Source organism: Rhododendron vialii, chromosome 9a (assembly GCF_030253575.1).
Source record: "Rhododendron vialii isolate Sample 1 chromosome 9a, ASM3025357v1".
In the NCBI taxonomy this organism is placed as follows: Eukaryota; Viridiplantae; Streptophyta; class Magnoliopsida; order Ericales; family Ericaceae; genus Rhododendron; species Rhododendron vialii.
Genome location: NC_080565.1, coordinates 28,717,442 through 28,738,656, shown reverse-complemented (window position 1 = coordinate 28,738,656; position 21,215 = coordinate 28,717,442). Strand labels below are relative to the sequence as shown.

General features: G+C 36.8%; 2 protein-coding genes across 4 annotated transcripts; one reads left to right on the top strand and one right to left on the bottom strand.

The window, feature by feature from the left end:
• Nucleotides 1-864: 864 nt before the first annotated feature.
• Nucleotides 865-4,542, top strand: LOC131300837 (transcription factor HHO3-like). Its single transcript, XM_058326843.1, has 5 exons — nt 865-1,447; nt 1,866-2,155; nt 2,544-2,835; nt 2,917-2,993; nt 3,913-4,542. Exons 1-5 carry the CDS (start codon nt 1,303-1,305, stop codon nt 4,288-4,290), a joined length of 1,182 nt encoding a protein of 393 aa, XP_058182826.1. The 5' UTR covers nt 865-1,302; the 3' UTR covers nt 4,291-4,542.
• Nucleotides 4,543-14,175: 9,633 nt separating this feature from the next.
• On the bottom strand, nt 14,176-21,215 carry LOC131300836 (uncharacterized). Of its 3 annotated transcripts, none has more exons than XM_058326840.1 (7): nt 20,937-21,215; nt 20,574-20,732; nt 18,480-18,647; nt 17,301-17,562; nt 17,041-17,207; nt 16,388-16,534; nt 14,176-14,714 (listed from the first exon to the last, which is right to left on the bottom strand). In XM_058326840.1, the coding sequence occupies exons 2-7, from the start codon at nt 20,619-20,621 to the stop codon at nt 14,367-14,369; spliced, it is 1,140 nt and encodes a 379-aa protein (XP_058182823.1). In that variant the 5' UTR covers nt 20,622-20,732; nt 20,937-21,215; the 3' UTR covers nt 14,176-14,366. The 3 variants fall into 3 exon arrangements, with proteins under 3 accessions (XP_058182823.1, XP_058182825.1, XP_058182824.1); XM_058326842.1 differs by having other exon boundaries at nt 20,574-20,718; nt 20,926-21,072; XM_058326841.1 differs by lacking the exon at nt 20,937-21,215 and adding an exon at nt 20,881-20,895.

Genomic DNA, 21,215 nt, shown 5'->3' with positions numbered 1-21,215 from the left:
GATTTCGATCATTTGTGTGAAAAATCTAAGATGAGTTCTACACAATACAGTGTGCAATTGGTGTACACCAAAGAAAGCTTAACTACATAGATTTTGTAAACAGATTGTGGTGGACCAAATGATACGAGTCGTTTATTAAATTTAATTTTTTTTAAGGCCCACGGAAAATCATTTCAATTCGATACTTATAGGTGTTCGATCCAATCATCTAACTTTTCATTTAGATTTTAAGATCATGTAATCTGAGAATCTGAATGTGACTGGATCAAACACCTATAAGTATTGGATAGAGCTATTTTTTCACGGAAGCACTCAAGAAAAATATTTTACATTTGGTGAACAGATTAGATTGTTTGCATGGGACACGAACTAGGCTATCGTGATCTGTGCACAAAATCTATGCAGTTAGCACAACTGAAGGTGTACCCATAGTTTTATCAGAAAGTCTTTACTGCATAGCATTTGTGTAAAGATCACGGTGTAGGGCTCACTTAAAGTTCCACACAAATGATCTGAGACTTTTATTAAATGTAAAATATTTTTTCAAGGGCCCTGTAAGAAAAATTAGTTAAATCCGATACCTATTCTCGATCCTATCATTTAGCGTTTCATTATTTTGAAATTTGAATGAAAAATTAAATAATTGGATCAAACATCTTTTAAGTATCAAATTAAACTGATATTTTACAATAACTATCAAAATAATATTTTATATTTAATGAACATATTAGATTGTTTATGTGAGCCGAAGCGAGCTCCACACCGTGATCTTTGCACAATTGTTGTGCAACTAGTCGGGTTGTCTTAGTAAAATCTAGAAAGTGGAAATATAGATACAGATAGAGGAGAGAGGGAAGACAGTCTTTTTGATCTTATCTGATTGTAATGGGTGATGTCATTGCCAGCCCACGACGAGGGAGGAGGAATCCTTCCCTCGAATATTCAACCCACTACTTTCTGTCTTTCTTCTCTCTCTATACATCTCTCTCTCTCTAGAAAGCAGAAACACCACCAAGATTCATTAGGTACGCGACGCCCCGACCTCGACCCTTCCCCCCAGAGACCCCTCCTCTCTCTCTCTCTAATGGAATAAATTATTTGCTCCTCCTATAGGCTGTAAACATACGAGTATATTTTTTCTTTCATCCCAAGTTTATTCCATTTCTGATTCTACTTAGATCCCTTTATTCCCATTTACGGATCTCTCTCTCTCTCTCTCTCTCTATCCTCGGACAAAACCCCTCTCCAAATCTATTAATCTCCCCACATCTCTCTCTCTCTCCCCCTCCGAGAAAGCAAATAATGATCGGGAAAATTCACCACCACCCCAGCGCAGAAGAGAAAACCCAGATATGTCAAGAATACATCGAGGCTCTCGAAGAGGAGCGTCGCAAGATCCAGGTTTTCCAGCGGGAGCTTCCTCTTTGTCTAGAGCTCGTTACTCAAGGTATTACCAATCGAAACCCAAGTCTATATACATAACCTCGACCACAATTCTGGACACATTTTCACATGTGACGAACGGCTCTGGATGCAGTCTGGACACGGTTTTTACATGTATCAAACTGCTCCGGACACAGTTGTATCCAGACTTGTGGTCAAGAGTTGTGTAGGTAGCATTCCAAGAATACCCATTTGAAAATTCTTTCAATCTCTCTCTCTCACCCTCGACAACTCAGCTGATCGGGCTAGTTTACTAGCACTCCGACTAATCTGAAACCAATCCCACCGTCTACTGGCGAGGCCAAAGCCCCGTGTAGATTTTTTAATTTTTTTTTGGGTAATTAACCGCCCGTGTAGACTTCTTTCTCTCTAGATCTTTTATGGAAGTTTATTTGTTAATTTGAGTTTTTGGTTTTTGGAAGCAATTGAGTCGTGCAAACAGCAGTTGTCTGGGACTACGCCGGAGTGTTTTCAAGGACAATCGGAATGTTCTGAGCAGACGTCGAGCGAAATACCAGTTTTGGAGGAATTCATGCCAGTTAGGAGGAACTCATCTTGTGATGATGATGATGATGAAGTAGAAGAAGATGAGGAATCTGAAAAACCCACAAAGAATTACAATTACAAGAGCATTGACCAATCGTCCAAGAAATCAGACTGGCTTAAATCTGTTCAGCTCTGGAATCAGACCCCAGATCTACCCCCCATAGAGGTACGGTAAGCAGTAATCTTGTGAACTTACTCTCCCAAAATTATATTCTGTTGCAACAAAACAACAGATGAAAGTATGACTAATTTTTTGAAGTTTTTCCTCACTGACTTAAAAAATCAATCTTCAAAGAACCAAATTGCTTGCTTCTTTGAAATTTGATTTTCTTAAATTGGTGTCAAAGAAATTCAAAAAATTATGCACAAAAGGGTTTTATTTTAGACTAAAAATAGCTTCTTTTCGCAGTGGATTATAATTTTAAAAGTGACTGGAGTATTTTTTTAGGTTACCTTGGTAATAATACTCCAAAATTGAGTTTAATCCTGACCTGGGTTTTAGTTAATTTTTTGGCTTATCAGATTTTTGAAAGTTTTGATTTTTGCTATTCTAGGAATCATCCCCTAGAAAAGTGTCAGTAATAGGGGTGAAGAGAAATGGTAATGGTGGTGCTTTTCATCCTTTTAAGAAGGAGAAAAGTGGTGGGACTAGTACAGCTACTAATTCACCATGTTCGGTTCCGGTCGCCGCGGGGAGCTCCAGTACTGAAACTGCTGGTGGTGGTGGTGGTGGTGGTAATAAAGAAGATAAGGAAGGGCAGTCTCAGAGAAAGGCTAGAAGGTGCTGGTCCCCAGAGTTGCATAGGCGGTTCTTAAATGCCCTTCAACAGCTTGGTGGTTCTCACGGTCTGTATTTAGAGATTGGAAAATTAAAGTTGTTTGCTTGAAATTTGAAATGCTTTTACTTATTTCAGTTATGTTGTGCAGTGGCAACGCCTAAGCAAATTAGGGAGTTAATGAAGGTTGATGGGCTTACGAATGATGAAGTCAAGAGCCATTTACAGGTTAGTAACATGGAGCTTAATTGCACTTGTAATTTAGTGCTATTATTGTGTTTGGAATGCCAAATTTCGTTTGGCAATACACTCATACATCATCTCTAGATGAGACATGAGAGTGGTTGTTGGTTGATTTCATCAATGGGTACTGCCATACATGGATTAAGCTTTTGTTAGTTTCCTTGAACATCAAATTTGATGATGGGAACAACTCTTTTTTTCAACCGGATGTCTGGGCCAGCTTGCCCACATCGACTTATTCGGGGCCTTGAAATTAACGACTGGACAAATCTCAAGGGGCACAAATAATATATTAATATGAGACTTGAAGTTAGCACTAGAAATGAGGGATGCTACCAAGCAATACCTTGCAAAGCGGTGCAGAGTAGCTGATCCAGCCACTCATCTCGGTGGTTTGAACGGTTCAAATTTGTATCCGATTCGTATGCGCTCAAATTCAATCCAAGCCGTCTATATCGAGATGAACGACCAGATCAACCGTTCTGCATCCGCTTTGCAGGACGCTGTGAACGGCCAGATCAACCGTTCTGCACCCGCTTTGCAGGGAGCTACTCAGCACCAAGCTTTTAAGTGGCTATCGGTATCATCAGGCAAATTCAGGCCATTGATTTAGACATGTAGCCATATCGATTGATCAATCATGTACCATTTCCAGGCCGTGTTTGGATTATGAATTTCCGGAGTAAACCATGGATGCGGGGAGTGTAATTTTGAATATATCGAGTTAAAGATGCTAAATTTTTTTTCTTCTGAATTTTCTCTTCTCCTAACATATCATTTCCCTAGACAGAAATTCCTCCTCAAAACCCACAGGCCAATCACGGAAATATAAATTACGGATTCTAGTGTTGTATGATTGTTTTCAAGCTTGGCCTAAAAACCTTAATCTTTTATTTATTTACAGAAGTATCGTTTGCATACAAGAAGACCAACTCCTTCAATGCACAACGACAACAATCCACAGCAACCCCAGTTTGTAGTGGTGGGGGGAATCTGGGTTCCGCCACCGGAATATGCAGCGGTGGCAACAGCCACCCCCACCCCATTATTATCACGGGAAGAATCAAGCGTCGCCGCCCCTAAAAGTATCTATGCCCCAATAGCTGCACCACCACCACCTGTTCCGCAGACAGCGAAATCTCGTACACCAAGGCAGCAATGTAAGCAATTGGATTCCGACGAGAGGGCTAGTCGGAGTCACGATCGGGACCGGGGAATCCGTTGTAATTCTTTGGCTACCTCCTCGTCCGCCCATACATCTACGGCCTCTCTGGCGTTCTAGTTCTTTCATTTGTGTTAAGAGTGATGTAGAGAGCTCGTAATGTATCCTCCCACGAATGTGTTGTGTAATCGTTGATCGTATAGTAGGCACTTGAGATCAGAACTATAGACCTGATTTTGGTATTATCTGCCATCTCAAATTTAATAAGTTGTCTTGGTTTTTGTAACGTTGAGACTCGAGAGGATGTTTTGGATACGTTTAACGTAGTTTACTGGTAAGGAGTTTGACGGTATCAGAAGTGCAATTGTCTCTTTTATTGTGTAGAAATTCTCGCTTCGATCTGTAGGTGTTTTACCCGGATTGGGAGATGCTGCCAAGCGGAGGTTAGAGCCAGTGGTGCCGAGCGGCTAATCTGGCCGTTCATCTCGGGAATCTACGATTCGGATGCTGCTCGACACTCTGCTTGGCAGCATCCCTACCACATTTTAGCCACTTAAACTAGTTTGGTGTTTCTCCTTTTTTTAAAAAAAAAAAAACTGTAAACATTTTCTATATTTCAAAAATGCTTTTAGTTTTAGCTCATTATCCCCTCGACCCATGTTTCCCCTGGATAACCAGATGACTGGACCGCCTTGCATCTCAACCAACTAGTTACAATTGCACGGAGACACAAATGCAAATACTTTGGCACCTCTCCTTCTAGAATGGAGTATGTACGCGCTTGCTGGAGCTGAACTTTTTAAAATCATTTTTCACTCGTAAGATAAAAAATTAGAACACGTAAAATTGTGGCGAATAGCATGACACGGCTTTCAAGTCAAAAGAAAAGCCACAATCCATGGGATGAAGGCATAAGGCATGGCATACCCAGCTTACAACTTGGTCGATAAGGCTAATACTAATACCTTAGGTGATGTTTTCCATATAGTAATATGAAAGCTAAAGTCACATTTTTGCTGCGATGTTTGGTTACATGAAAGGCACGTGTTTGGCAAATGCCGACCACTCTATTCAACTTTATGTTGATGCGATTCAATGTTTATTAGAGTCCACTATTCCTTTTTCAAGGAAGCTACACATTTTGACATTATTGAATCAGTTGGGCCCAAAAAAAAAAAAGGACCTGAAGTCTAAAGTCTAAAAGCTTCTTTTACAAGAGAGAATAAATGTGGGATGGTGCTCCTTTGTTTTTAATAGGGGTAGGAAAAGTCTGGATCCGCATCATGCCGGGCAACCGAGGATACCATGAAAATTTTGACTCAGTACAAAAAGAACTCCTCCATTTTCACACCTCACTTTTTTCCAGAAGAAACCGACTAATGTCCGTTGCTCAACATTCATCATCGCTTAATGCTTCACTGTCTGTTTCGGTAATCAATAGTCCATATTTGTTTTTTAATTTTTTAGCGTCAAAGTCTTTTATTACCTGTCGAAAGTACTTTTAAAATACGGATTGTCCAAAACACTTTTAGACGGTAAAATTAAGAGCGGTAGGGGAAGCAGTACTGACTGTTGAGCAGTGGAGGTAAACTTTATGGCAAAAGAAATACTGAGATTTTGACCAATTCGACGAGTCGAATTCTCTCTCTTATTATTTGAAAATTGATACTTGATTCGTCAGATTGCGGAGGAAATACTCCAAAACAATGCCAAGTGTTACAATCTATACCATATACGTACTACTAGTAATATAGGGGGTGCTATTGTGAGAAGCCCCCTAAATACGATAAGTGGCATAATTTAGATTTTCTTTAGCCATTTTAAATCCAATTGGTCCAAATAATAAGATAACTTATATAATTTTAAAAAACCCTGTTAGACATGCATACCTACCTATCTCTTGAAAAAAAAAAACCCGTTCCTTATTTGTATTTTTTTCCCCGATGGCCGTCCATAACACTGGTCAGTGATGCTAGTTTTGTAGAAATAATTAATAATAATGAGCATTTTGTAAACGTAGATATTGAAGATACAGCTAGAAATGATTCGCCGAATCAGGTCTGAACCTTCGTGCTCTCTTGGTCTGACTTCAACAAGAAGCATATTAAGAACAAATCGAGCACTGGGTTTCCTGTTGTAATGAAAAAAAGAAGAAGAGGAATTGGAGAGGTTTGAGGGGCACGCCAAAGATTACGCCCACCCGGATTAGCTTATCCTTGTTGGTGGGGTTGGTTTCATTATCCTTCGGACAAGCAATCTAAGTGCGAAAAGAGGAATCAAACACCAGATAAGAGTTGGCTGATAAGATCGAGTTGGCCCGGATTAGGTTATCATAAGGCCCTTGTGTCCCCCTCTCGGAGGCTAAAATTTCACTGACATCTAGAGAATTTCTGTAATTGGAAAACATTGGCTTGTAGTTGGTCGACGTGTATTTAAAAGGGGGTTCCTTGGTTGAAACTTGGAGCTATACTTTGTCCTAGTTTGAACTATTGAAACATTTCTTGACTGGTTCAAAGTTTACAAAATACCCAGCTTGTCTGTTAATCTTCTGATTACTGTTTCAAATCTGAGAGCTAATTAAACTACGTAATGCCAAATGTTAATAAAGGCTTCAATTATAGTAATACCAAATCTAAGGCTAAAGTAAGCCCGATTTGAAAAAATTTCCGGCATAACGGAAGACAAGGGTTTGACAAAATATGCGGCGGATATTCTCTGTAGTACTTGTATGCGGTAGCAGCGCGCTATTTGAACCACTCAAATACACCTATTGACTGAACTAAATTATTAGTAATTGATTCAATTCTAAAAAAAAAATCTTTTGGTGTTATTGGTTCGACTCGATCGGATGGAAAATTCCGTTGATAAGGGGGTAAATTGAGCTTAATTATTAGTTTAAGAAGAATCTCCGCGACTCAAGGAGAATTTTTAGAGAAAGTGATGCGGATATTCTTCGTACTCGGATTTAGCAATGCTTCGATGACCATTTCACTCAAATACTACAACTATTCGTTGAACGGTTTTAATTACTGGTGGTTTAGTGCTTAAAACTCAATTTTTTAATCTTGATTATTGATCCTAATCTTTGGGCGGATACCGTTTCTTGGTACCAGAGATCAAATCTTTACCTAGTAGTACAGTCATTCCTCTCAAACTCCATTGAAATTTTTTATTTTTTTTTAATCGGCCTCTCAAACTCCATTGATGGGGCTAAACTGAGCATAGTTTTTTTGAATGAGAATATTGGCACAAGGAAGGAATATTTCAGCAGATATTTACTGCGAATATTCCTTGTGGAGTAATTTACAACGGGTATTTACCGAACCTTTGATATTGATGTCAGATTATACGGTACCCAAAATATTTTTAGTATCACCGAAGTGTTTTTTGATTGATAAATGAACAAGGACACAATCGTCGGCAGATTCAGCTGGACTGCCTCGAGTGTTCTTGGAATGTCATTCTCTACTTGTTCCTCTCGCATATGATTGTTGAGCAGTCAAACAAAACTAGCCTGTTAACAACCAACAAAAATAATTATAATAAGTAATTTTAAAACTCCCGATATCTGCTTTTTAAGCACCAATTGTGGTATGCGACATCACGCTAGCTACAACTATCGTAACTTCTGATGTGATTTTTAATGATACCCGAGTCATTTATTTTGCAGCTTTTGATGTTTACATTCAACCAAACCAAACCAATTTTGAGCTTAATTTTGAACTTTAAGTCTCAATCAATTAGGGTAGGGTACATGGATGCATTGCCTTCATAGAATTTGGTCAATCGGGCATCAGTTAGGTTCGTTCAAATTATATATACTCCTATTTATTTCGAGAGAAATAGGCGGTTAGAGTTCAATAGTTCATTCTCTGAAAAATGTGTTCCTTTGACATAACTAATTACTCCTATATACGATCAAATATAATTTTGTGAAAGAGTTCAGCACACATCAAGACATATGTAATGATCGTCCAGGATGATCATGAGATCTCAATAGTTCATTAATGGATGTGGGTGGGGATTGTCAATCTTGACTTCATTTGGGTTTCGTTCAGTTGCACGGAAATGATAAAAACAAAAAACCAAAAAAAAAAAAAATCGTAAATTTTTGAATGTTCAACTATCAAAAAAGTTTTCCCACAACCTCAACCTTCCCATCGAGAAACATTTTCTTGCAAAATATTTTACCAAAAACAATAAACTTTTCCCGCAAGATTCCTTGTCAAGAGTACATACACAAGAAAAATAACTTTCATTTTTCCTTCACTTCACTTTTTCTGTGAATTCTATTTCCCACGCAAGTCACAACATTCTCAACAACTGAAGGAAAGTAATTATTTACAATAGGTAGTGAGAGTTATCGAAAATTGAACAGAAAACTTATTGGAAACCGTGTTAAGAGAGTGCGAGAGAGGAATGATTCTGGTAACCCCAAGGAAACAAAAGTCATGACCCGGGGATGCTGCCAAGCACCCTCGCCTGGCAGCGGTGCCAAGCAGTCCATCCAACCGTTCATCTCGATAATCGACGGTTCGGATTAAGATTCGAGCAACGGACGGTCCAGATTTTTAAGCGCTCGAATTAGATCTAAGCCGTCTATGCCGAGATGAATGATCAGATCTACCGCTTGGCACTACTGCCAAACAACTCCTCTTGGCAGCATCTCCCAGTTGTGCCTTACAATTGGTAGCAGGTAATCCCGTGCAAATGATGTAGACGTGGCCAGCTTGAGAATCCAAGGAGATAGATAACTATAGGCCGCCCAAAGAATAGTACTTGTCAATAACCCACATTATGCCAACAACTCCAAAAATAAGACAAGTCCTTGATGTGTAAATGAAATATACTATACTATACTCTAATAAACCTTCCGAATATTCCGCGCATATATATCGCATATTGATGAATGAGCATCGTATATAGATATTTTCTTTAATAACGCAGGGTGTCCTAACCAACTTGCTTTTTTAGGTTAATTTATTATATATCGAACTGAAATATGTACTCAACTGATGAATTCATTGGTCGAGAATATTCTCTATTTGCTCAAGTCATCTTCCAGGTAACGATTCCAAAGACAGGGATATTCCAATCCTCTGAATCTTCCCTACGTCCAAGATTCCACAGCATATGGGATTTTTTGTTTTTATATATAATTGCATGTGGATATAGTGGTATATATTTTTATATTGAAATTGGCAGGTCATACATTATCTTCTATACCAATGACTAAATTAAATGGTGGGTATTAGGTACATGTGGGAACATCCAACCAACCATGCGGACTAGCCAAAATGCCTTTGATAAAACAAAAAAAAACAAAAAAACAAAATGCCTTTTGTTATCTTCAAATTGAACATTTCCTTACCAATTTTCTTTTCTCTGACCCAATACAACTTAACTGTGTTTTTTTTTTTTGTCATCAATTTAATTATGATCGGGGAAAAAAATCAACCTAATTTGTATTTGTTCATTTGTTGGGTTTTCAAAGAAAGAGGAACAAATAATAAAACCACTAAATCGATTAATTAATTGACTTCTCATGCAGCTAACTAATAAAACCATAAAATAGATTATTGTTGCCTCGAACTAGAAATAAGTTATTTATAAGAGAAAAACTTTTTTCCGGTTGAGGTGTAAACAAGGAGTTTATACTGTCACCATAAACAAGCCCTATTGACACTTTATCGCAATAATTTGAACCGTTCATTTTGTAGGGCCCATAGAGTAGTGTATATAGGCGAAAAATCAGCTTGACTCAACATCGATAGTTATATTAAAAATTAAATTTTGGTTTATAAAATCAACAGCTTGGATTCTGTCAATAATTTTTGAGTTAAAATGATTCAAGCTGTTGATTTTATAAATCAAAACTTAATTTTTGACATATCTATCAATGTTGGGTCTAACTAATTTTTTGAATATATACACTACTCTGTGGGCCTTACAAAATGAACGGTTCAAATTATTGCAATAAAGTGTGGATAGGGCCCACACATTGCAATGGTATAAACTCCTTGTTTACACCTCAACCGGAAAGAAGTTTATCTCTATTTATAGAAAGTTTGTAGTGGTGATACATGATATATAGTACTAGGTCAAAATAAATTGGAGAATCGTAACAAAATAAAACCCTGACAAAGTTAAATGAAGACCATATTTCTACTACTCCCTCGGTTTTATTTTGTTTGTCCATTATTTATTTTGTTTTTTTTTTTTGTGTCTATTGCCTATATCATTCAATTTATAATATTTTTTTCATAATTTCGACAACTTTGTAATTATTGAACAAATTAAAATCTAATAAGATCCATATTACATATTTTTCAAGGTACACATTGAAAGATATAGGCAAAAGAAACAAAAGAAATATAATCTATATTATAAAACAGAACAATTTCTGTTAAAAAATGTCTAAGCATATAAATAAGAGTAACATCTACAACCGTTGGATCACTTCATGTTAAATTTATTGCCATCGGATTATTTCTTTTTTAAAAGGTAAAAAAAAATATTCTCCTAATAAATTTATCCTTCTTTATCCTCATTTTTTAGGCAATGTATCTCTATATAAAATATCTATAAAACAAGGCAGGTTCTATTGAAAATGTCTAGACATATAAACAAGAGTAACCTTTATAACTGTTGGATCACTTCATGTTAAATTTGTAGCCATCAAATTATTTCTTTTTTAAAAGGAAAAAAAATATTCTCCTAATAAATTTATCCTTCTCTATCCTCACTTTTTAGGCAATGTATCTCTATGTAAAATATAGGAAAATATCTCAAAATATTACGCTTTGTGGATATCACAACTATTTCGTAGAGCAGATACATTCCACGTGCCTTTAGGCACTACAACCATCAGATTGAATTTTCAATAGATTATATCCGTCCGATTGAAAGTATACTTCCTAATATAAACCTCCTAACATTATGACTGGTAAATTCTTTCAATTGATTGCTTTTAGGTTGTTTCCTTAAAAAGTTTAATTATCTTTTTAAATTTAAATCAACTAAATAATTGATTTGTCTAAAGTTGATTTTCTTATATTCAATTCAATATTTGCTTTTAATTTATTTTTTTTTAAGTTGATTTTCTTACGGTCATGTACGAAAAGAAAATAACATAGGATCTTATAAATGCTACCGTTTGAATTTGTTTGCTCGAATTTATGTGATTTGGATGATCATTGGTAGTATCGTACACTACCAATGAAAATAGAGATGAGGGATTGAAAACAAAAACTTTTTATGATAAAAAACTTTTTGTACTCAAAACGTATTGCTTTGTGCATTTGGACACGGACAATCCTAAGTAAATTAATAAAATGAGACTAAGGGAGTAGTAAATAGTTCGAACATCGGATATCCTCGAGATTGTTCTGTGGCATATACTGTATACATTATTATCTGCTCGGACCAGATCATAGCATGCATAGATAATGCTGCCGATAAATAAATAAAAAAACATTCATAGATAATGGAGGTATCACTTCGAAACCAATAAGGGATATGTTATTTACTCTCCCTCCGTTCCATAATATTTATCCGGTCTGCAAAACGGAGATGTAAAAATAATATTATTTTTGTAAGAAAATGTGAAAAAAAATTCAACAATTTACTAGATCTCGACGAGTTCTTTTAACTTATGAAAAAAATTTAAATTTTTTCTCGAAAGAATGCATTATTTTGTAGTTCTCGTTTCGCGAACCGGATAAATATTATGGGACGGAATGGGGAGAGAGAGAGAGAGATATATATATATATATATATATATATTGGGCTTACAACTACGTCCTTTCAGTGAGAGAGAGAGAGAGAGAGAGGGAGAGATTTTTGGGCTTACAAGTACGTCCTTTCAGTGAATCTAAAGGCCAAAATGTCCATTGCAGTCTCCAAAAATGCAAACCACTGCTGCATGTTTTGATTTGATTTAATTTGTTCGAAGATTTCATGGAGTAGTCATTTTGGGACTTTCGTGGAACTTTATGAATATATATATTTTGCTTGCCATAGTAGACTCAAAATGTATCATGCATGCTTATCTCTAAGTACACATATTCTAAGAAAGAAAATTATTATCTCATTGTTTTTTTATAGGATTAATAACCGACCCCAAAAAAAGTCCCAGTAGATTTATTAATCTTGATTGAAAACTTAACGAGTTTTAAAATAAGTTTAAATAATTTTTTTTTCTATTAGGCAACACAATCTCAAACAAGTTTTAATCGAGTCGATCTCGAATTGACTTGAATTTTTAAACATGATAGCGTGGAAGTACCAAGTAGCTTGTCCAATTAAGCTTGATTTGAAAACTCCACGAGTTCTTAAAAAATTCTTAAAAAATCCTCAAACTTTCATTGGTTCTAGAGACACCTTAAAAAACATCTTTAAAAAACACCTTAAATTTCAATCTTATAGTTACCGATCAAATTTTTATGATCCAAACCGTTCAATGTGTGCAGAATGTGATGTTGAGGGTGCCTGCAAGAAATTAGCAAAAAATATGACCGGAAAGTGTTTGTTTTGAGCAGTTTTTAATTGAACCGTTCATTGAATCTGAGCTAAAAACTGCTCAGATCAAACCCTTCCTGACCCTTTTTTTCCTGATTTCTTGCGAATACCTTTAAAATCACGTTCTGATCACATTGAGCAGCTCAGATCATTAAAATTTGGTTGGGAAACTGTGAGACATTTTTTTAGATGATTTTATAGATGTCTCCAGAGCCACCCCGTTGTTCGTTCATGTAACAATTAATCTGCCTCATCCAAGATTTTTTAACAAGTAAATACAAGATTGAACACAAAAAGCTTGGTTCATTTATCCGCCCTAAATGATAGGAGAGTATTTGGTCATTAGTCATTACAGAAGTTTTGTAAATGAGAAAAGACAGAAAGGTGAATATCGTTGCAACTACTCCACTAGCTAACATTAATAGCAAGAGTGGTTGACAAATTTCTTGATAATACACCTGTTTTTGTCTTTTTTTCAAGAAAATGTATAGAAAGTCAGTCTCATATTAAATACTCCCTACGTGAGATCGTGTAACTTTGGCCTAAAAAATAAAATATTCTCAAAATTAATTTTTAAATTTTTTTACTGTTCAAAAGATCTCAGTGAGTACTTTCCAACATGCAAAAAAGTTCGGAAAATATTATGGAAACCACTATTTTTTTTAGGTCAAAATTACACAATTTCACATAGGAAGCATTTAAATTGAGACGGGAAGTATCTTTTTTTAGACCACTACGCCACGGTTTATTGTCAAACTTTATTAATGCCATCCATAACTTTTTCTACTTAACCCCATTGTACTTCATAAACAAAATAAAATTCCTAGCTAATGTCAAAAAAGTTATACTAGAAGAAAACGAAAATGAAGAATATTCAGACTCCACTACATGCGGAGTTGCAACTGAACTTAACCTTAAACCTTCAAATAATTAGTTGAAATATCAAAGTTTTCTCAGCACTTTTGTCGATCAAGAGAGTTCACCAACTGATCACCTAATTAGCTGTCTTCAAAGTACAAAACAATCTGCTTCTTTTGCATTTCTTTCCTTGCTCGCTCTCAGACTAAAAAAGATGCATAAAAATGTTTACCTTTCTCTATATATATGTATATCCTATATACGTAGGCAGGTATAGGAAAAGTTATATACATGCTGGTTTTTATTTTTATTTTTTTCAAAAAGTAGGTATTTGTGAGTTTGAACATTACAAGGCAAATGGAAATTGCGACGTTATCATCTTATACACAAACACTGGTTCAGATTGTGAGGTTAATCATCCAATCCAATGGTTCAGATTTGATTTCCAAACGAGAACCAGATAAAAGAAGGGTGCAAGTGAAAACACTGAAAAGTATTACACTATTACTTAACCCCAAATTTGATAGTGGAAAAGGGTTTCACCTGTACAGTGTGTCTTGCTTGCAAGTATATCCTGCATTTTGCTGTACTACATCTAAAAAGAAACTGATAACCAGGAAGAAAAAATGACAAATAACTCCACTGATTCACATTATCAATCCCTGGAGTACATAGAACTGGACAGAACTTTGCCACTTCCCCGAAAACAAGAGGTTGATTCTTCACAAAAAATAGCTAATTACTATAAACTGCATTCCACCTTTTTGCAAACTCCCAAAAATTAACTACTATACACGTACAGAATCATTTTGATAAAGTCAAATTTTGAAAACTAGCGCCCTCTCCCATCTTTCGGGATGATAAGCTATATAATTCACAATTTTCTTACCTTCCGGAATTGGCAACTCATCGTGAAGAGGAACCTTCTCGTGCCAAACAAAATCATTCTCATGTTCATATTTTCTCAACAGCGCAGACACCTCATCAATCTCCTGCTTGAAAACCGATCGCCATGACTCCTCTCCGGGCATTTTCTTTTGTCCGTTAGTTAATGCATGGCGAAGAATCCCAATCGTAACACCTATCTGACCAGAAACCTTGATACTGTCCGCGAGGTATTTATAACTTCTTAATTCGTGAAGGGCTTTGCTTGATGAAACAAAATCCTACAAAGACGAGAAAAAATAAAGAAGGCATTTGTTTAACATTCTATAATAAGAAAACATACCAGCCATCCCCAACCCCAGAACGAATCATGTAATAGTGTAGTTGACATAGTTGATAGTCCTAATTAAGGCAAAGCAAAAAAAAACGGAAAGGAAAAGATAGGATGAGAATGAGTTTTATGCCTCCCTTTAATCAAGGTGAAAAGCAGACAACGTAGACACAATCTTCCAACAACAAAGCACCCAAAGAATGCAACAAATCATAGAGCCAGATGAGTGTCAATGGTGTGGAGTTGCAATTTCCAGAGGTTGATGTTACTATAGGAATCACTTTTTCACAAGAGGAGAAGCTCTACTTACTTATTTGTCTAAACCAATTATTTCTTTAAACATTTTTCATAAAGAATCTGGTGGCCCAAATTCCTTTTCTTTCTTGTCTCTTCTCTTTTTCTTCATTGTTTCTTTTCATCTTCCTTGATGTCTTAGCAACGAGTTTGACTTTCTGCTTACAAGTTACAACTGGTGTCAGTAACACTAATACAGTAAACATAACCAAGCCGCCTAGCACACCACCTCAGTCTATCTTTCTAAGTTTAGAAGTTGCTTCGAACAATATTCAAAACTAAATTACTTCTTCAATATGATAATATGCTCAAAAATATCCTACTCTAAAAAGGAGATCCTACACACACGCGCACAGAGAGAGAGAGAGAGAGAGAGAGAGAGAGAGAGAGAGAGAGAGAGAGTCCTTGATAACAAGAAAGCATGTTGGGCAACATGATGATGTAACAGGAAATATTACTTGTTTTACGGCAATGAGCCATGTTGCACTCATGATCATTACTTGCATATATAGTCCTGGTCATAATTCATTGCGGTTATGCCCAACATTCAAGAGCTCATGAGTTCAACCTCAGGAGATCAGGCACAGCACCCAAAGTAGCCAGAAGAAGAATTTGGAAGAGCACTTATAAATACAGTGGAGTGCAAATATTATTTCCAGCTATGTTTTAACAATATCACTCACTGTATGTTGAGAGATTGGGTATGTTCATAGCATCAGTTCACAAAAGTTGAGAACAAGAAATAGATTAAGCAACCGTTAAAAAAAAAAAAGAAATAGATTAAGCTGTTTACAACAGTATCAAAAGGAACTCGAAGGTTTGTATGGTTCAGCATTGGCACCAGAAACTGAAGATAATTTGAGAAAAGAACCTCAAATTGAACAATGAAAAAGTGTGCTTGGAGTAAACTCAACCGGCACAATACATTCAATGCCAAGAGAGATATAGCTTCATTATTATTCAACTTCGAGGATAGAAAAATTTAAGTTTCAACTTCTGTGACGAGATTTTCTATGCTCCAGAAAATGTATTAAGAACTCCACTTTGAACAGGGCTTTGGGTGACAAATGGAGGCTTCCGGATAGTATTTTTTCAATGTAAATGTTGATTCTACTTTGTATAGCCAGTAGATACCTTAAAGTTGTAAATGTTGATTCTACTTTGTAGTTGGAATTTTGTTTCACATTGGGGGATGCCCCTTTTAGTTTGTATTCGTTTGAGCTTTTCAATGAAAAGAAAAGGATTTATTCTCAGCACCAACATACTGCAAATTCAGTAAGAATATACCAGTAAATGCATGTACAGAAAAAATGCAAAATACATACATACCACAAAGCGCCCTGAAATGTCTTTACCCTCTTTGGTTACTGAATGCAAAATAAAATGCGCTTCATCAAGTAGTTGCGACACACCAAAATGCAGCTTTGCCAGAAGACCAGTATTTCCTTTTTCCTCTGCCTTCCTTATAGTTACAGCCTAGTTTGTTGAGAAATGTATGGTTTATGAGGAAAAAGGAATTAAGCAGACAGCGACAACCTAAATGAATAAAAACTGATGCGCACAATTCTGAGGCTACTATCTTGTGCAAATAAAGGACTTTAAGAGCAAAAGTCCAATGGAGCTGCTAAAAAACCAAATTTGCACCCACTTTTTGGGCACTCCAACACATGGCCAAAAAAAAGTAATGGCCAAATGATTGCCCATGTTTGCAATTTGGTTAGGCTTTCCTTTAAATTTTAGTCATATGCTTCTCTCATTCGCTCTCTTCGTAAGACCAACAAAGTCAATTAAGATTTAACTTTTTAGAAGCAAATTGAAGAAGCATTTCTTGAAATTGGGTGAAAATTGCTAAAATGGCTACTTGCATTGGACCAACACACAGTAGCATACTTAATTTAGCATTTGGATGGCTAAAATTGCCACTTGCACTGGAGTTTCTCTAACAGGGCCAAAATTACAAGAGAAGAAACCCAAGCACTCACCTGTGCCTCAGCCAAGCAAATGAGGCTCATAACCGAAGACACACTTGAGGTAGCTTCAGGTTGCCTTTCTGGAGCCGATGAAGACAGCAAATGTGGAAGGACCTCAAGAGCCAGATAGTGGTAAACTCCAGCAGCTTTTCTGAAAAGGGTAGCAGATTGCACCAAATCTGCAACAATGTCGAAGGTAGATACAATCATACAATCATTTTCATTGAACAAAACCAACTGTAGGCAACAAATAATACACCTTAGTACCTTACCTACTGACAAAACTTCTGAAGCCCATTCCCGAATCATGGCACCATAAAGGAAAAGGGCCATGCCCAGCTCAAATTGCAAATTATCAATTCGAAAGTACTTTGGGCCGGTAAGAAAGAAGAAAGATGACGAACTAAGAGCACTACTCCATCTTATCTTAAGCTCTGAAGTCCAGCGAACCATCCGTGGGTTGTCACTAACCAAGCCAACATGGTAAACCAAGTTTTCCAACAATGGTAAGTATTGTTCCAACTTGTGAAGGTCCTGAAGATTTTAAGAAGAATAACAAACATAATGAGAATAGCTTTACCCATAATGAAGAGATTATAATGGGAATAACATCAGGAGCCACGAGACTAACGAGGTTTTAATACTTCCAAGCAAATTAATTTCTTTGAGACAAAAAAACCCGAAGCATTTGAAAACATGAGTTAATCATGAGATAATGCCAAAATGTCTACAATCATAGATACGAATAATGTGAGAATAGAGGATTTCAAAAGAAAAAATACAGTCATGAAAAGCCATGTAAAAGTTTCACATGTAATGCAATATAATTGTGGTTAGGACTGCAAATGAACCAAGCTGTTCGTGAACTATTGGAGGCTCGACTTAGTAAAGGCTCGTTCGAGTTCGATTCATCTACTGAACGAACCGAACTTGAGCCTCAATTTTAGACCTGTTTCATACATGGGCTGAACCTAAACCTAGCAATATTCGGCTCGATTAGGCTCGCAAGCTTGGCATAATGTTTATGCTGGGAATTTCATATATTAAATTGAATATGCATAAACTCATATTTCTAGTATGTGTTTAATTTTACACATGTACATAGGAAAATTTTATAACTTGGACGTTTACAAATGTTTACAAGGACTCTAAACTTAATTATGCATACGTTTTTATCATTTCATAAATGTATGAACTTATAAATGTACAGAATAATTTGCAACTCTAGACCTGTATGAGAGCATAAATACTTGATTTTTGGCTTGTTAAAGCACGTGAAAACGCTCTAGTTCTTCTCAAACCTATGCAAGCTCGGCTTGTCAAATTTTCATTGAGCTCGAGCTCAAGCTTGAGTTAGCAAAAAAGTTAACAAACAAATCTATACATTCTAATACTCGGCTCAATTCGGCTCGTTTGTAGCCTTAAATTACTGCTTGTTACCAATAGAGTACCTGTTCAACATGAGATGTCAAACCCCCAGATATTTCCCGCGCAATAGCCTCAGTGATGAACCTGCTTTCATTGATGGACTCCTCGATTGCCCTACGCTTGGAGCTCAACTCTTTCAGTTGCTCGAGTGTGCCTGAATCACGAGTTGGGTAAATGTCTTCAAACGCAATCTGCCAACAGGAATATCATATCACTAACCACAATACCATATTAACAAGTTCAACATTATATGGGTAACTGAAAAGCCAGCCTGCTGTAATTGCCAAATTAATAACAAGATGTAGTTGATTTTTTAAAAGAAAAAGAAATAAGACAACAATATGAAGCACAAAAATATACTATCAAACCCTGACTTTTGTCCATGACAAGTACATTGGAAAGTAATACTCATGCATAGGAAACGGTGTGATGCTGCATTAAGTAGGAAATTTTAACTCAGTGCAGTAAGCTATGCTATTTGGGGAGAGTTTGTGCGTGCGCATGCATGTGTTTGGAATTGGTGGAGATGCAGTCCATGGAGTCAGACATCAATTACAAATTAGCCACGCAACACCGCAATCAAGCAGTGGAATGCAAATAAAGCGCACAATACATTTCCCGTGTCCGTGTTTCAATTTTCAACTAAACCAACAAAGTCATAATACGAGCGTCTGGTACTCAAATGTGGAAACAAGATTTCTGACGATCCAAAATCACTTTCAACTTCCTATCCATCTTTGAGAATTGAGGCCCTACAATGTCACACCACATACCATTGAGTAACAAACTACGCACGAGTGTGGTAGCTATTATAAAGCTCGGTCTCTGTTCATTGTTGTTTCAGAGTTAATTTTTCAGAGCTTTTGACAACACAATCACTCTTCCCCCCCATTCCCCCCCCCCTCCCCCCACACACACACACACGTCGTACCTGTTATTGAGCAAAAATGGCCAGATTTTAAGAAAAACTTCTGATTTAGCCACAACATCATGCACAATAAAAGCTATCAAAGTAAAACTGTGAGTCTGTGAGGAAAGCGAATAACTCTGTATCACATTCAAGGCCCCGAACTTGAAGTTCCACACAACAGGATTATATTACAGTTTGAATGCACATGTACAAGAAAATTCACTAACATAAATGCAAGTGTAGAGAAAGGGGGAAGGTTACCTTCTGACTTCTGAGTTTGAAAAGTACAACAGTGCAAGTAATAACAAACTACGCACGAATGTGATATCTATTATAAAGCTTGGTCTCTATTCATTGTTGTTTCAAAGTCAAATTTTCAAACAAAAAAAATTAAAAAACGGCTTTTAACAACACAATCACTCGCTTTTTTCCTTCCCATGTTTTTGTACATGTTATTGGGCAAAAATGGTTTTCCGGACGATGTAACCCATAGGATCCAAGTGGGGTGGCTCAAGTGGAAAGCCGTTCTGGTGTATTGTGTGATACCTATAAAATTGAAAGGGGAATTGTTTAGAACTACTATACGACCAGGAACAAGTGAGGAAGATGAGTAAAGCTAAAATGAGGATATTGAGATGGATGTGTGGCAAGACTAGGAGAGATAGAATTAGAAACGAAACTATTCGTGAGATGGTAGGAGTTGTAACTTGTACCTATACAAGATAAGTTGAGAGAAAATAGATTAAGGTGGTTTGGACATATTACCGTAGAACGGCAGACGCAGTAGTTCAGAAGAGTGACATGATAATAATGAATAGTAGGGCTAGGGGAAGAGGAAGGCCTAAACTGACTTTGGATTCCTTGATATGGGAGGATTTGGGCTTACTAAATCTAAGTGGACAAGTGGCCTTGGACAGAGCTCAACTGAAAAATACGATTCATGTAGCTGACCCCATTGATTGAGACACAAGACTCGGTTTGGTTTGGTGGTTTTTGGCCGAAACTTTAAGAAAAAGTGAAAAACTTATTCCGATTTAGCCACAACACATCGTGCACTATATAACCTATCAACATACAACTGTGAGAAAAGCAAATAACTCCACATCACATTCAAGGCACAAATCGAAGTCCCACGAAAGTTTGGTGCAAAACTAAGTAACGCAAATTGTTCGCTACATACACCTATTGAGAAAGGGGAGAAGGTTACCTTCTGAGTTTTGAGCTTCGTCGGGTCCGAAAATTGCAGCATCGCCATTCACCGTGATACCAACTATATACTATATGTGTACTGTTATGCCAAAAAGGCAAAAAGCGAAGTCCCTATCTCTCTACTAGGTTATGGAAAGCACGCTCTCCAATTAACCAACTGAAAACCAAAAAAAAACCCAAAACAGAAAAAAACAAAAACGGAGTGAGAAACCTAGTTCAATCAGGTCAGAATGAACAAATATGCGATGGGTGCAGCGTATCCATGAGTGTACAAAAACTTTGCTTTCAATTGTGTGCGCGCGTACGACTGGGAGTAAGCGATATAAGCGATGAAAGAGTGGAGATTTGACGAAGAAACTACCTGGAAAGAGTTGTGGAGAGGCTTGCTGCAAGTATAACGAAATTGAGAGACAGAGAGAGAGTAGACGGTGTTTTGGTAGCTATCAACCTCTCTTCCTGTCATTTCCGTTTCCTTCTTGGCAAAGGATATGACATCAGGTAGCCGGGGAAGTGGACCCGGTGGTGGCAATTCAGGGCTTGATATGGTCGGGTCGGAACTGGATCTAGATAGTAGATGCATCCACCGGTTCAAACGGGGTTACGGGGATGTGTTCGTTGTGTCTCTAGTTTGTGAAAATTA

What these genes read in the sequence shown, in the direction of transcription:
- LOC131300837 (XM_058326843.1), top strand. Translation starts at nt 1,303, where the DNA reads ATGATCGGGAAAATTCACCACCACCCCAGCGCAGAAGAGAAAACCCAG. An exon ending in TCTAGAGCTCGTTACTCAAG is followed by an intron (nt 1,448 to 1,865) that starts GTATTACCAATC and finishes GGTTTTTGGAAG; the next exon opens with CAATTGAGTCGTGCAAACAG. An exon ending in CAGATCTACCCCCCATAGAG is followed by an intron (nt 2,156 to 2,543) that starts GTACGGTAAGCA and finishes TTGCTATTCTAG; the next exon opens with GAATCATCCCCTAGAAAAGT.
- LOC131300836 (XM_058326840.1), bottom strand. Translation starts at nt 20,621, where the DNA reads ATGGCGATGCTGCAATTTTCGGACCCGACGAAGCTCAAAACTCAGAAG. An exon ending in CGAAGCTCAAAACTCAGAAG is followed by an intron (nt 18,648 to 20,573) that starts GTAACCTTCTCC and finishes TCCTGTTGGCAG; the next exon opens with ATTGCGTTTGAAGACATTTA. An exon ending in TTTGCTTGGCTGAGGCACAG is followed by an intron (nt 16,535 to 17,040) that starts GTGAGTGCTTGG and finishes TCAACAAACTAG; the next exon opens with GCTGTAACTATAAGGAAGGC.